We start from the raw sequence: 16,859 nt of genomic DNA, 5'->3' as shown, positions 1-16,859 counted from the left end.
AGTATAGTACATTAAACATATACATGGTGTACAGCTTCTTTTCAGTGTTAATAATGGAAGATGCGATAGTGTGCATGTGCGTATTTCGGTCGGGTTTCTCCTCACACGTGCACACTGCAGGTCACTCTGTAACACACTCAGTACTGATGTGAGATCAGCGCAGTACTCCGAGCAGGTCACATGCAGAATACTAAACAGTCTTCCCGATTCAGTGTAGCAGGACACCGCTGCCACACTGCGGAATATTAAACAGCGACCTGGACTCAGTGTAGCACAGAGAACAGGCCATGCTGCGGAATACAAAACACTGATCCTGACAACCTAAAACACTGAGTGACAGCGCTTCTGAGGCATCAGCAAAATTAGCTATTTAAATCACAAACTGTGCTGTGTGTGTGTGTGTGTGTGTGTGTGTGTGTGTGTGTGTGTGTGTGTGGTGGTAAACAGGACAACTCCCACAACACAAAGATAACTCCCCACAGCCAGCACAAATGCTGATGTCTTCGGTAGTTTTACCGTAGCAGGTGTGTTTGTCCGCCTGCAGCTTCATGAGGTGAGGGCAGGCGCAGGAGAACGTCTGGTTGTAGTTGATGAGGCAAAGATGAGAGCACGGGCCCTTCCCGCCGTTGGCAGCACAGGGGTTTGGAGCTGAAAAGTGAAAGCACAACGATAGGGTCAGAAATCAACAGGAAAATGTGTCCTTTATCGTAAATAATTCTTAAAGAGAAATATTGTTACTGTCATTCTTGCATCATTGCCGTTATCCCACCTGTATACCATGACCATGTATTAATGGCCATTAACACCATTAACACAGTAACTACACTGATTTTCCATCAACTTTACTGCCTATTATCGACACTGCCAACAATTATACTGTCGTTAATATTACAGTGGTTATAAGCTGTTAATGTTATTGTCATTAGCATAATTAGCTTTAAATCTCCTTTATGTTTTAGCGTCCTTTTGGTTACTTCCGTTCCTGCTGCCGGCTCCATTGACAGACACGTCGATGTTAATATCATCACGGTTACTGTTGTCAGAGGCATGTTTGGCATTGCATTTACTGCTTCTGTCATGACTGACACAGTCATTAACATAACTGTAATTACCATTAGACTTTACTGCTTCTGTACAGATTTGTCATTACAATAATTCAAATTACCATTATTGTCTTTTTACTGCTACGGTCATGATGGACATTGTCATTACCATTATAATTTCAACTGCCACTGTCATGATGGACACATTATTCTGTCAATACCATTATTGTGTTAACTAATACAGTCATGATGGACCCTCATTATTCTGTCAATACCATTATTGTCGTTATTGCTACTGTCATGATGGACATGGTCATTAATGTAACTGTAGTTACCACTATGATTTTAACTGCTACAGTCATGACGGACACTCATTATTCTGTCAATACCATTATTGTCGTTATTGCTACGGTCATGATGGACACTGTCATTAATGTAACTGTTACTATCATTATTGTCTTTACCAACAACTGTGATGATCAATACTATTATTACTCTTATACACTTTACCGCTGCTGGCATGATCAAAAATGTTGTTAATGTTACTGTCATTGCCAATACTGTCTTCACCACTAATGTCATTTCTGACATTTACGGTATCTGGCAGACGTCTTTATCCAAAGTGATGTACAAAAGTGCCATCAACCTAAAACACAATTCAATCTTTAACTCTTACAGTTTAGAAAAAAAAGTAACATCATGACAAATACATCAAAAATGGAAGGATGTGATTTGATACTTCGATATCTGTTGAGTTTATGCTTCGAGTGACGGCCTGGACGGAAGAGAAAAAAAATGAATCGCTGACTATATCAGAAGTCTGTACGGTTTTGTGTGCGAGGCGCAGAAAAGGCGTGATCAAAAAACACTTGAGAAAAGCTCCAGCAACAGTGTGGTGTGAAATGACCTTCTCGTTCATGACTCCGTCTCATTCACACTTCAAGCAGACTGTGAGAAAAATACCACAGCTTTGCTTTACACACGCTAGGCCCATGAAGCAATGGAAAGGTCAGTCACGCCTCAAGGGAAGTGAATGCATGCGTGTACAGATGTGTATACACGCATGAGTGTTTGATAGGAATGATAGAAACAGGACACACACACCTAGTGTAGGACAGTTCAGGAAGTTTAAAAGCAGTACACGGGTGACATTACCATTCATAATTGCACTTGGTGTTGAAAAATAAAGGAAATACACCATAAAATATATAACTTCCAATTATTTGGATTATTTTTTGGCAGTACTGACCCTGAGGCTGTCTGGATGGATGATAGACCTGCAGGTCAAACGGCTGTGTGTTGGTCCTCTGCACCACTGTAACGTTATGCCCCGTCCACTTGTTGGCTTTAGCCAGAGTGTTTGTGCGCCAGTCCGTCCAGTAAACCTCGCCCCCGTACATGGTGACGGCAAACGGGTGCGACAGGTATTCGTGTCCCCGTAGCACTTCGATCAACCCCGAACCGTCGTAAGCAGCGGAGTAGATGGCATCAGACCTAAAGAAGGTTTTAGTGTACATCGGGGTATATTAGATATTATGAAATAATGTTACTGTCAGTAAGTTGGGATGAAATACTGAAACCAGATCTGCAAAATTTAAAATCCTAAAATAAATAAATAAATAAACAAACAAACAAATAAATAAATAAATAAAGATCCCATCAGCCTCCGATACTTTAGTTAATAAAGGAAATTTGTGTGATGGATGTTAGGTGTATCGCACATACCGAGCATCAATCCAGAGAATACGGCGCTCCAAGTAGTCAACAGTGAGCCCATTAGGCCAGCCACCACTTCCTGTTTCTCTGTGAATGGTACGTCGGCCATCACCGCTCATGGAAGCTGCCTCGATTCGTGGAGAACTTGCATCCCAGTCGGTCCAGAACAAGATACTGGAAAAAAAAAGATTAATTCTATTAATAAGAACTTAGCAAATATATCATAATGCTTTTAAATTCAGATAATAAAGATAAGGTTTTTTTAAATAGTCCAGGAATAATCGGGTCCATCAGCAAAGCTCAATAGATCTCCATATTAAATTGGGTCATTTAAGCTCAAGGGTGTATGTTTAGTTGCAAATGTTTTTAACCTTAAGGTTTTCTTGTGATATTTTTTCCCAGTTCACTAGAATGAATGAATGGACTAAACATGTTGAAAGGATGCCAGGCTTGCCGCTGGGTAACATGGAGATAAATGCAGGAAATCAACCTTTCTATATGATCGTGTATGTGTGTGTGTGTGTGTGTGTGTGTGTCTGACCCATCACGTGGGTCAAGGGCGATGGCTCGCGGATGCTCCACTTCTCCGGCGAGCAGCGTAGTGCGCATGGTGCCGTCTAGCTTGGCCACCTCGATCTGGTCCAAGTTGCTCTCCACCCAGTAGATATTTCCAGCAATCCAGTCCACAGCCAGACCCTCTGGCGTGGCAAGACCATACTGGATCACCACCTCAAAACTGGTCAAGGCTGCGAACAGAAAAATATATAAACTCATTCCATAAGAAGAAACTGGATCACTTTAAAGGAAAAGCTTTACCTCAGAATATGAGGTAAAGACTCACTGTAGACCTCCATAAAGCTTCATTAACTAAAAAGATTTGTCAGTTAATTATTACTTAAATTATGTAAAAGTACTTCAAGTAATTCAGCAGGCTAATACAAGTTACTGTAAAAATGGCCAATTAGATCAAGCGTATTAAAATAAACTCGATTCCTCAAAACCGTCTGACCAACCAGAATGAAAAATTCTCTCTCACAGTGGAATTAATAATCTAATCAAGGTCTAGTCAAAAAACAAAACAAAACAAAACAAAAAACATTGGCCTTCCATCCTGCCAGCCAGCTCAGTACAAAACCAAAATGTAGGTCTATTGCAGATTGTTTAGCTCCTTTGCACACCACCTTGACAGAAGATGGGAAGAATATTTTCACCTAATTAAGTAATAAAGTTAAATGTGAAATAATAGATAGACACCATCAGAAATAAGAAATACAAGCAAGTCCTGCAAATCTAGAGTCTGGATCTGGGATCTGGATCTCAGTAACCACTGAGGCGAGTGAGCGTAAAGCATCTTCAGCCTTGCATTCTATAACACATTCCCTTGTCCTTCGCTATCTTTCTCACAGGCTGAGTAACACAGAGTGTGCGCGCGCACACACACACACACACACACACACACACACACACACACACACACACACACACACACACACACACACACACACACACAATTAGGAGGCCAGGCCAGTGCTCAGCCTGTTTATTATGGAGCTGGAAACAAGGTGGCCTCTGCACTCGGAAAGTCGAGGAGAAAAGCTCTTTGTTGCTTTCTTTTTCCGCTGGCAGCCATGTTGGCACTGCTTATTCCACTAGCTGTGAGGTGGATCTGTAATCAGAGTTGGACACTTTTGGCTGCACAGAGCGTTTTAAGTGTGTATGTGTGTTGAGAACACTGTGCATGACACTTGCTTATGTCAGTGTGTAAGCACTATAAACGCAGCACAAAGACAAAATTCCAGATAAGGGGCATGCTGATGTTTTGTGCTTACGGTGCAAAAACAATTAAGAAATTAAGATGTACTGAAACGAAGGATCGGCTTACGCAAAACCCACAAAGATGAAGCGGGTTGGGGGGGGGGGTGTTGTGATAAAACGCTTCATCAAAGACGGTCCTGTTCAGACGCATACAGAGCCTACAGCTAAATGACTAAACCCTATTATCTCAGATTTAATCTTCTCTTCACCTCAAGCTATTATTCAGGTCTTTAACAGCATGCAGCGACACTAAGTACATATAATATCAATGACAATGAAGCCTGATTTTATTTCAGGCATTAACATTTGCAGCCACGGGAAAAAAAGTGCACCGAGCAGAACCGACTGCGAAAGTGGAGTTTGAGTTGCTTCTAGACCTCGATCTAAAAATCATACAGGTAAGGTGCTAATGTTTGTTTATTTTATTTTATTTTATTTATTTATTTATTTATTTAAAATGGTCCCCCGTGATATAGATAAAATAAATAAATATTCCAGATCAAGTTGCTTTACTGCTATTGAGATTTTTTCTGGGCCAGAAATTAGCTCCTCCCACAAGAGAAACGCTACTGCTAAGCTCCATCTCTGCAAAACGCAAGTTACAAAATATACAGTTATAAGAAAATTGGATCAAATAGTAGAAGGCGTCAACAATTACAGGCGGCTCCTTTAAGAAGGAACATCCATGGTTAAGCTCGCTTGTTATATCGAGGTGTCACATTGGAAGCTGAGAAGCAGAAAATTCTACACATTATTCTGTATTTCTTAAAGTACTTTGTGCTTGTTAGAAATATTATTATTATTATAACCACACACCCACACACAAATTGATATTTTCCTTGACAGTCTCTCACCTCCATTCTCAGACAGTTTTCCACGATAAATCTTGTCCTCCACCACGTCGGTCCAGTAGAGGGAGCTCTGGTTGAGGTGGAAGTCCAGGGCGATGGTGTTCCTCAGGCTGGGAACCAGGACACTAAACTCGCCCTTGTACAGGTCGATGCGACGGATCTCGTGCCGGTTGGAGAAAATGATAAAGGGCTTGAAAGGGTCTGGATTGGACAGAGAAAACACAGAGACCTCTTTGTCATCTCCTAGCATCTTCCAATCCCAGCAGTAGCTAAGCTATTATTTATGGGTTACTTCACACTAGAAATCATTTCAGGTTTACAGAAAGTTCATCCCTTTCCCTTATCCATCTCCCCAAGTAGGTATCCAAACATTCCACCCAGATAGTAAAGAAAAAGAAAGTCATTGTTTCACTTTCACTCTCGATTCTGTAAAGGATGGGGCAAGGTTTCGAAAAAACAAGAGGCCCAGCCAAGTGTAACTACACAATTCCAAGACTACAGACTATCATTTAGAGCGGAGTGATTTTATGATTTATCATCGTTTATGATTTATTAAAAGGTGACTATTATTTCACAACAAAATTATTTCACCGCTAGTTTGATCAGGACGTACGACTTTATTGCCGCTCTGACAAGCTGCTGATGTTGACCTGTTACTTTGAATTCATCGTAACTGGATAATTAAGTCATTAGTGCAACACCACAAGTGCATTTGATTGAAAAAGAATGATTAAAATCGCAGCAAGACTGATATGAGGTTAATCAGGACACTGTTAGGTTTCTGTGTGTAGAGTGTTGTGTGACTGTTTAGCTGCTGGAGAGCAGGGTGATGGGAACTGGGGAAGGGACGTGCGCCCCCTGCTGGGCAAACAATTAATATGTCTCTTCAATAAATCTGGAACAGAGACCAAACCAAGGGCAGAACTAAAGCTTAGTTAGTTTTTTTTTTGGGCAGTAAACCACTGTATACTGTATCGCCAAAAATGATTACACATTTAAACGTAGTAGTCTATAACAAAACTGTTAATTCTACTTAGATATTGGCCAGTAAGCACTACTGCAGTGTGACATCACAGATAAATTAATGCTGAATATGGAGCAACCCAGAACAAGGGCAAATAAATCGTCTCTGGTAAAAAAGATTTTGATGTCTTCTAGCCACAGTTTTATCCAGCATCGACTCTGACATACTGAATCCAACTTGGTATCCTGAACGGATATATTTTTACACGTAAAATATGTATATATATTCAGTGCTGGACAAATAAAGCTGGAATGAACTTTCCCCACCTGATCCAATACAGAGCAATTCCAAGTCTAATACTCAAACACTCTCACATACATACACTTCACGCACAGACACTCGGATGCCCTCGCACACAGACACTCGGATGCCCTCGCGCACAGACACTCGGATGCCCTCGCGCACAGACACGCGCATTCGAGCACAGACACACACATTCGCGCACGCACCGGTGCTCTTGCAGCTCTCGTTGTCTGGTTCCAAAGCCCAACCCTCGTAGCAGGCACACTTGACAGTGGCTTTCTCCTGGATGCAGCGCTGACTACACTTCAGGTGCTTGGCGCAGAAGCTCTGGATCTGGCAGGTCTTGTTATCAGTGCCGAGTTCCATCCCAGTTGGGCAGGAGCACAGGATGCCCTCACCGGGGGCGATGGTACAGTTATGGCTGCAGCCACCGTTCTCCAACGAGCACAGGTCTGCGGTGGGAAGAGGGAAGGAAATCTAGCAAAATCTGGCAAGACGCGCTGCACCGTCAGAACGCAAATGATCAGCAATGACGTACTAAGACATCGGCTGACACGTGGTTGGGAACGGGTGAGATGGTGCTTACCACACAGTTTCTCATCCGAGCCGTCGGGACAGTCATCCTTGCCGTCGCACAGCTTTTCAGCAGGAAGGCAGATAGAATCGTTATGGGCGCATACGTGGTGCGAGAGTTTACACAACAACGCCTCGCAATTATCTTCATCAGAATTATCCTCACAGTCGCTGTCTCCATCACACACCCACGCTTTACTGATACACTTCGCTGCAGGGAGAGAGAGAGAGAGAGAGAGAGAGAGAGAGAGAGAGAGAGAGAGAGAGAGAAGATGCAGGTCCCGTTTTTATGAATCAACAACATGAAATTCTGAGTATATCTAATAGCGATAAATGTTTCTATCAAACACTAGTGGTGATCATCAATCATTAACTTTTCTCACCCTTACGTTATAAAAATTATTTCATGACCACCTCATACATGTACCAGCACAAGATTTATGCTGAATATTTTGCTTAAGGCTAATTAATTAAAAATGTAAACAACAACAACAAACAAAAAACAGTAGAAAATGAAGTCAGATATTTAGACGTCAATGCAAGGTGACGGACCAGAGTCCCTGCAGGCGAACTGCGCAGACGGGTTGCACGTGTGTGTGACGCCCTCGCAGTGCTTCTCGTCGGTGTCGTCTATGCAGTCATTTTCGCCGTCACAGCGCCAGCGCATGGGGATACACAGGCCGTCCAAGCGGCACTGAAACTCATCCGAGTGGCAGCCACCAGGTGGGCGTGTGGCTGTAGAGGTGAACGAGGAGACGTGTTAGAACTAAAGAAGCATGAAACGTTTATTAATCACGGTTAGAAAAATAGTGGAAATACAGCATATGTATTTTATTATACACCAGAGATCAAAAGGACCGCAGCATCAGTGGACAAGCGAGTGCGTGCGTGTGTGTGTGTGTATTCTCATGGATAAACAGTGACGTATTTTAACTCATGATCGCTACACGAAACAAATCCAGGAGGCCTTGTGGTGTAAGTAAAAGTTAGCCTTATTGCAAAATTCTCAGTATGGCTGCCACTTAATAATAAGCAGCTCCGTTTTTTTATTACACACTAAAATGAAAGCAATCCTTCTATCTGGGTTTCTATCGGATCTTTACACAATGCTAAAGTCCACCGATTTGACACAAAGCGAACACAAGCACAGGAGCAAAAGTACATCTTTCCCATAATGTGCCCTTTCCCCTTCGGTGAACTGACTCGTACATGGAATTTTATTTGCGTTTGGTTTCAAGCCGTCTTGGTTATCAAAGTATTACGCTCTACTTCTTCCTAGCTTCCATAGAGCGAGGTGCAGTGTTGGGCAGTAACGCTTTACTGTAACGCTGTTACTTTTGACAGTAACTAATACTCTAACGCGTTACTTTTTTAAATAAAGTAATTCCGTTACCGTTACTATATGGTGCGTTATCCGTTACTTTTTTAAATGAATTAATTTTAGCTGAAATGTAGCCTACAGCCTAACCTGTTTACAGCAGCGAGGCATTGTAGGATTGGTGGATGCCAACCTGTGTAAACACGAAGACGACACGCTGTGGGCGTGTTTCCGTTTATTCAAGTATGTGCGGCAGTAATTCCGAAACACATGGGCTATAGCCCGCCCACACTGACAATTGATTGGTTGACTTACCAAAACAGGCCAATCAGGATTGGCCCCCTCCCTCTCTACCGTGCACACGCTACAAGGTTTGTCTCTGTCGCGCATGCGCGCCTCTTGCTCGCTCGCTCGCTCTAGATTCCAGGAGATTGTAACTAATTTGCGGGCATCAGGGAGCCTCTATCAATATGCGGGAGACTCCCGGAACATCCGGGATACTTGGGATGTCTGGTTTTGGGTTTGTATAGACCATTACGCATAAAAGGGCATTAATGGGAACATTAAAGGACGTTCTTTAAAAAAGTAACGCGTTACTTTTTGGTGTAAGTAATCAATAACGTAATTCAGTTAATTTTTGAATGAAGTAACTAGTAACTGTAACTAGTTACTATTTTTTAGTAACTAGCACAACACTGGCGAGGAGTAATGTCAAGTCAGGTGTCTGCAGTACACAGATAGCTATTTAGTGTCGAGTCAAACTTTCCGCAAGCAGTAGCTGTGGTATGAGATGGTCGAGACTCGACGAATGACAAGTAATCATTGACAAAAGGAAAAAAAATCCATCGATTTGGTCGTGAGCTCTTTTTAACATTGTAAATCAGCACTACAAAGGCTTTTGACCACAGAGGATAAAAATTATCGCCTCGCTAGATTGTAGTCTGTTAAAAGTGTGGAGTAAAAATCCTCAGTCTGGTGCTACACAGGAAGCAGTATTTCAGTGATGACAAGTCAGCATTCTTAAAATACTCTCCCCCAGGATGTGGAGTCTGGAACCAGACAAGGATTGAGGAAGTGAAATCAGATTCCTCTTTAAACAGTTCCACAATGAAACTGTGGCGGCTCCAGATGTTTTCGGTGGAATGAAGCTGCCGAGGAGCCAGATGTCTTTGCAGACTGGGAAAGCAGGCTAGAGAAGAAAGAACGCTCACCCTGGTTGGTGCAGTTGGCGCTCTTCTCGTCGCTGTTGTCGCCGCAGTCGTTGTCTCCGTCGCAGGTCCAGTACTCCGGGATACAGCGGCCGCTGTTGCATTTGAACTGCACGCTCGAACAGGAGTGACTGCAGCCTGCTTCGTCGCTGTTGTCTCCACAGTCATTATCTACACACATGCACACGCAGTCACTACATGCAGCAATTAAACTCATCTCCTACAGTCCTAGAAACATGATGTGTTTGTAGTTCCCCCTCGATTTTATCTTGCTTTTCTTTCTTTCATCGACATACTACTGAAGCAAACGCTAGCTAGCTATAGATGTGTTACATTTAGACAAACCATAAGTGTAAGCGCCAATGTGCTACTCATAATTCAGTTCTCTACATAATTCAATCTCTGCTTTAGGGAATGATTTGGCCTAGCATTTTTTTCTCTAAGTAATTAAGAGTTAGCGCCGTGTTCTAGAGGCAAGTCGTTTGGCTAATGTTCGTCTATGAGCTGTTTCCCTTCGCACTGCATACATCGTTTTTTCTTTTCTCAATATGAAATAAATTGCTCGTTGATGCTCATTTATTCTATTCAGTCTGATCGGCAGCTCCGGATATTCTTGCATGTTCCTGATTCCTGCCTAGCTGGCTAGCTTAAAGCTAATATATGTAGCACAGCAGGGGGTGGAATTCACAGCAAAACTCAATAACCAGTTCTGTTGTTCTTTCTCTGGCCATTTGCCAAACAATTAAAATGGCATCTTACTGAATCTACTTGTCAGCCAGCCAGCAATTATTAATAATAATAAAAAGCCTGGGTAGGTAATAATCTTGTCCCGAGCAGCCAGGGTTTGTTGTCAGTGTTTGGCCATCACTACTCCAGGGTGAAGTCAGTTGAAATTGGTTACACACACACACACACACACACACACACAAAATAAAAATCTCTAGATCTCCGAGAGAAATAAACAGCAATAAAATGGGGGGTGGGGAGTAAATTTTTATACTCCAATAAAACCGCATGGAGTAAATGAAAGTAGTACGAGACACAAAGAATTGGGAACATACAATTGGGATCAAAGGTTTACTCACCGTTATCACAACGCCAGTTAACGTTGATGCAGCGCCCGTTGGCACATGTGAACTGGGTTTGTGGGAAACATGTTGGGTAGGCTGCAGTCCAGGGTGCAGAGAGAGAGAGGGAGAGAGGGAATGAGAGAGAGAGAGAGAGAGAGAGAGAGAGAGAGAGAGAGAGGGAGAGGGAATGAGAATACACAGCCTAAAGCTGTAATGCCCACTATGAACAGAATGCGACACATTAATAAGAAGCAGGCAGTGCTGATTTTTCCATCAGGGAAGCTCTGCAATAATGATTATCTTATGAATCATCACTTATGCATACATCATCTTTTAACAGGGAATTAAGTAGGTTTGACTGTAATATGACATTTTTAAACTACTACTACTCTACGGCCCTGCGATCATGCCAGAGGTCTTCCGGGTTGTCGAAATGCATCGACCCTTATTAAACTACACGGGTGACGTCTCAATCAGTCTCCAGCCGTGATTGTATCTAGCTATAAAACATTCAGCGCGTGCGAAATATTCACCACAGGAAGCCGGTTCGTCCGAGCGATCCCCGCAGTCATCGTCCAGGTCACACGTCCAGGTTTTAGGAATACAGCGTCCGCTGGTGCAGGGGTGCTGGTTAGGAGGACACGTACGAGCTGGCACGGAAACATAAAAACAGCTGTCAGTGCCCGGGTCACGTCCCAATTCAGAAGAGGGAGCTGATTCAACCATACACAGGGTACCGACGGTGTTTGTTATACCTGAGCAGGTGGTGTTGGACTCGTCTTCGTTGTTGCCGCAGTCGTTATCTCCATCACAGAGCCAGCGCATAGGGATGCAGCGATTGTTCTGGCACTTGAAGCGATCGGCAGGGCAAGTGTGCTGGTCTGATGGAGGGAGACGATGTACTATAAGTGTGACCGACTAGCACTACAATACCAATAAGGTGCCTTTTCAGAATATTTTTATTCCTTGCCTAAACATAATAAACCAAAATAAGTCAATATTTTGTTCAAATAGGTCTGAATTGTCTTTTCGTAGCTACTATACACGATCGCCAGCACTTTTACAACACCAACCAACACAGACACAATAAACAATTAGACATATATATAACACGGCTTAAGGAGTTGGACCACCATGAGCCACTGAGTCAATGTGCCTTGGCATCAAGTCTCCAGAACTGCAATGAAAGGATGAACACCAATTTGTCCCAAATATCTTTGATCACTTGGCGGTTTGATCACATAAGTGCCCTGTGGATGGGGTGAAGGAGTCTGGAAAGAGCCACGGCCCATCAGGACAGAAATATTTCATTAAAAGGATAAAAAAATCAGAAGGACTTTAAAGTAATGTTTTGCTCTAAGGGGACATGAGATTTGGAGCCAAAAAACCAAGCCACCACAATTTATCAATATAACATAATAAAGGCATCACTGATTATTATTTTTACCAAATAACACTACAAATACAATCAGTTAATCTTATTAAAAATGTATAAACACTTTTAGGCTCATTATTTTTTTATCAATGACCTCTATTGAGCACCCATACGGTTAGTAGATCTGATGCTTTTGTTTTTTTTTTTTTTAATCCTGTCAGAAAGAAAGACATAAAAACTCACGACAGAGATCTGGCGCCTCGTCGCTGTTGTCCAAGCAGTCGTTGTCTCCGTCACACTTCCAGCGTTCCTGGATGCAACGGTTGTTCTTGCAGGCAAACTCTCCGGGCTGGCACTGGGGCGGGGGAACGTAGGACGGATTGGCTGCGAAGACAGCGGTGCGGCATAAAGCTTTCAACACAACCAAAAGCTAATGGATCTAATAAGATTAAGATTCAAATATAGAATACATAAAGACGACTCAAAATCTAAATAATGCCCCTCAACGTTTGTCCTTTCCAAAGCCAACCACCCTTACAAACACAGTCATGTGCTGTTTAAAATAAAAAAAACTAAATGTTGGTGAGAGAGGAAGATTTATGAATTGGACATGGAGAGACACCAGCTCTTTCCATACCTCACCTTTAACTTTTAAAGGGGACTTTAACCATTTTGTTGCAATAGGCTGCTTTATATTCCACAGATCACCTTAGTATGGATAAAAAGCTTTCTATTTTTGAACTGATGGTAGACTTTAGGGTGGTGACTTTGGTGCTTGGACCCCTAAGAATCGCATGGTTATGCTTCCCAGACCACACTGAACCACAAGGCAAACTTCCCCTTTTACTTACCTTTACAGGTCTTGTTGTCAAGGTCCAAAATCTGGTCATCTGCACAAGCGCAGGTACGACCTCCTGGTGTGAGCAAGCACAGACTGCTGCAGCCACCGTTGTTGGCCCGGCATGGATTATGGCCTGAAGCTGGAACACACAGACGCAACAACACACTTGAGAGCCCAGACACAACAGCTCAATTAATGATGGCAACAATGGGGGGAAAAAAACACCGCACATGTTGTCTCTTAAAAAAAGACACCTTGTTACAGAGTGTGCTGCTATGGAAACAGAATTCCCCTGAAATTGCATCATTTCAAATAAGAGCAGAACCTGACATGTTTTATTCCTCTTGTAGCATAGCAATTTACTAACTTTTTTTTTGTTTTAATGTTACTTAAAGGTGGAGTCTCCGTTGTTTGAGAGCCAGCGTTGACATTTGAAATCACCAAAACAAACACACCCCTAACCCAAATGGGTCCCACCCCTGTTTTGATAGCTCCGCCCCACACATACACCAGACAAGTATAACCCAAGTATAACCCAATTATTATGGGGGAACCTGTTGAGGCAGCTGACCGAGGGTACCTCCGTTTACCTCCGTTTCACACGGAAGGAGACGGTCAATGCCTAGAACCCGAACTTTCTGCTAATGTCACACATGCACAATGTCACACTGAACACTCTCTCCGCCCATATTGACAAGGCACGCCCCTTTCTGCTCATTGGCTACACCTTAGTTTTGTTTTTGTTTTGTTTGGTGGCCCGACGCAGTTTTCTGAAGCATTTCTCAAACGACGGAGATTCCACCTTTAATACTTTCAGCACGACTGTGAGATCCACAAAGATTTAGACAAGGTCCAAATCTTTTACACAAAGGTCCACAGACAAGTTAGGTCCTCTTATCACTCACGTTACAGCTGCGGTAAACATTCTGTCCCTTACCTGCCTTGTCTTATACCTCTCTCTTATATCTAAGACAAAAAAAGTGTCACTTAATAAAGCATAAAGTCCTCTGATGACTCTCCCATGGAGGAAAACTGACGTACCTTATAAAAATAAACATCTAACAGAAAGCCACAACCGTGTAAATGATCATGTTTTTCTTTGTTAAATAGCACATTTTTGTGTGGTGTGTCTCCCATGCACGTTTCTGAGAATGTAGAAATGAGAACGTATTACAACGGAGAGCATTAATATAAAGCTGTGAACTGAATTACAGCCGGCATAACTGTTAAAGATGATTAATCAACACTTTCTGACCAAATCTTTTTAATTGAACAAGCACAGTACTTTGCTGCTGCTGGGCATCGTAGGTGCGGATCTCGTAGATGGGTGGCCGCTCGCTCCTCAGCAGCGTCACCTTCTTCGTCGTCATGTCCAGCTTGTAAATGCCTCCGATGCGGTACTCGTTCCAGAACAAGAAGTTCTTATAGTGGCAAAGACCGAAGGGGTGGTTCAGCTCCTGCCCCTCGTACACCGTCTAGCGAATCAGAGGACAAAGCAGCAGGATTAAACTTACAAACCTGAAGCTCAACTGAACACTAGTAAAACCCTTTCTAGATACGTTTTCATCCAGAAGATCTCACCCTGCGCTCGGTGGTGTTGAGCAGCACCATCTCGATGCGGTCGTAGTAAGCGTCTACCCAGTACAGCACGTTCTGCTCGACGTCCAGACTCAGGCCGTTGGGCCACAGCATGTTTTTGGAGGTGATGAGAATGCCGTAGTTGAAGCCGTTCATCCATGCCTTCCTTATGCTGCCGCGGTTGGCATCTCTCGTGTCTTCTTGCCAGTCGCTCCAGTACATCATCCTGAAAACACAACACATGCATCTGTACTGCTGGTCCAGACATGATTTCATTTCATATAAAACTATTATTGGCCTGCCAGTCATATAAAACTCTTACTGGACTGAAAATTTTATTTATTTATACTAGGATATATAGATTGTGTATACGGTGGGTAGACTGGCTGGCAAATACACTCAGGAGTTGCTGCTGTGGAAAGATGCCAGGTAACTGGCAGAAGTTGCAAAAACAGCAAATCGGGTGGTTAAGACGTACAGGAAAGGAAACCGATTCTGCATTCAACCTTACACTTTTACCCAAAATGACTTCAAACTGTGACGGGAGAACCGAGCATTTGTTTATTAAAGTACAGCTCACGTTTGATTTGTCTAACGTTTTTAACAACGGACAATGTCTCGAAGCAGCTTTATAGATATATACATCAATTCAGGATACAAATGATAAATCCATACATGTATCTCCTTAATGAGCAAACCAGAGGTGGTGATGGAAAAGGAAAAGCTCCTTGGGACGATATCTGAAAGAAGCCTTGAGAGGAACCAGACTCAAAAGGAAAGCCAGCCTGAGCTGGGTGACACTGGTGAGTGTGATTATAAATCATTTCCAATTTATAATGGTGTGCTAGGAGTTTGAATATGAAGTTTATTTTGTTGAAGCCATCATCTGGTCAGTGATGGAGTGAACTCATTTATTCATTTTCTACCGCTTATCCGAACTTCTCGGGTCACGGGGAGCCTGTGCCTATCTCAGGCGTCATTGGGCATCGAGGCAGGATACACCCTGGACGGAGTGCCAGCCCATCGCAGGGCACACACACTCTCAAGTGATGGAGTGAACTGATGAATACAAATAATTTTTACTCTTCTTTTTTCTTTAAGGCGAGCATTATCCATTTCACTTTCTATGAAGTGTAGAGGTGGTCCACAGACCTGTTTTTTCCACCCCAAACCTTCCTACTTTTCGATCCAGTACATTTGGAACTCCTCCCATTTGCTGCTCTAGATGTCGCAGCTTTATTGCATTATTGAAGACTCGGTTGACAGACATAAGCTTCCATGCTGCGGCTTTTTAGTCCCAGAAACAACCATTTCAGTCCAGAGTCCATTACTTAAATAGTGTACTATCATACACCGATTTATAATTTTGGACATTTTTTTTTTTTTGCAGGGAAAATCCACAGACGCTGGCTAATAACTGAAGTGAGGTTTGTGCACTCGTCTTGTTTTGTTTTATTATGCAAATTTAACTTCACTACTGAAGCAGCTTTAAAAAAAAAGTGAGGTCCTTCACCTGGGTTATTCATGAACATGACAGATATGAATAGATTATGGAGCTTTTCTACCTCCTACTCACCCCAGAAACCTTCATAGGTAAAACAATAGCTTGCTCATGTTCCCTTTCAGTGGAAAAGCGCTTTTATCTACTTTACTCTACACTAGTCTATAGAGAGATCAGTCCACATAGGGTTTTGTGATTGCAGAAATGAAAGCAAAATCAAGCAAAGTCCACTGTAGTCAGAGGACATTGGACATTTGAAACGTTTTGTGCAGATTTGAGCCAAGACACGTGAGTGACATCACAACATGCATTCGGCCAAATCCTTCTTCGATTCCTGTAGGTCGAACGCGAGTACAGCTATTAAAGAAAGTAATTACCTAATGTCATGCGCGGACTTGCGATTTCACAAAGTAACAATTTCACCAAGTAAAATCAAGCACAAATCCCAGTGAAATCTGAGACGGACTGATGTATTACCGGACTACAGATTAATACAAATAAGAATCTGCATGTAGATATACAATTGAATCTAATACAATCTAATATTAATCTTGAATTTTGTATTCTATTAATCTTTATATTTGCTTATAATAACCCTTTGTTCTATGTTTATGTTCTGTAAAGCTGCTTTGAGACAATGTCAATTGTAAAAAGCGCGATACAAATAAACTTGAATTGAATTGAAAAAATTGAACAATTCATG

General features: G+C 42.4%; 1 protein-coding gene across 4 annotated transcripts in view; it reads right to left on the bottom strand.

Moving 5' to 3' along the window:
* lrp1ab (low density lipoprotein receptor-related protein 1Ab) overlaps nt 1-16,859 on the bottom strand; it is a 116,576-nt gene that overhangs the window by 39,836 nt on the left and 59,881 nt on the right. For all 4 annotated transcript variants that reach the window (XM_027144513.2, XM_047806924.1, XM_047806925.1 and 1 more), the window contains exons 13-28: nt 14,659-14,881; nt 14,363-14,552; nt 13,088-13,216; nt 12,480-12,620; nt 11,617-11,742; nt 11,395-11,511; nt 10,877-10,957; nt 9,795-9,962; nt 7,818-8,000; nt 7,279-7,476; nt 6,899-7,144; nt 5,429-5,626; nt 3,301-3,505; nt 2,769-2,933; nt 2,293-2,537; nt 517-648 (exon numbers count right to left, since the gene is read on the bottom strand). In XM_027144513.2, coding sequence (XP_027000314.2) covers nt 517-648; nt 2,293-2,537; nt 2,769-2,933; nt 3,301-3,505; nt 5,429-5,626; nt 6,899-7,144; nt 7,279-7,476; nt 7,818-8,000; nt 9,795-9,962; nt 10,877-10,957; nt 11,395-11,511; nt 11,617-11,742; nt 12,480-12,620; nt 13,088-13,216; nt 14,363-14,552; nt 14,659-14,881 — 2,747 coding nt within the window. The remainder of the gene's footprint in view (nt 1-516; nt 649-2,292; nt 2,538-2,768; nt 2,934-3,300; nt 3,506-5,428; nt 5,627-6,898; nt 7,145-7,278; nt 7,477-7,817; nt 8,001-9,794; nt 9,963-10,876; nt 10,958-11,394; nt 11,512-11,616; nt 11,743-12,479; nt 12,621-13,087; nt 13,217-14,362; nt 14,553-14,658; nt 14,882-16,859) is intronic.

Source organism: Tachysurus fulvidraco, chromosome 23 (genome assembly GCF_022655615.1).
Source record: "Tachysurus fulvidraco isolate hzauxx_2018 chromosome 23, HZAU_PFXX_2.0, whole genome shotgun sequence".
Taxonomy (NCBI): Eukaryota; Metazoa; Chordata; class Actinopteri; order Siluriformes; family Bagridae; genus Tachysurus; species Tachysurus fulvidraco.
Note: the sequence above shows the minus strand (reverse complement) of the source record. Positions and strands in the feature narration are given on the sequence as shown.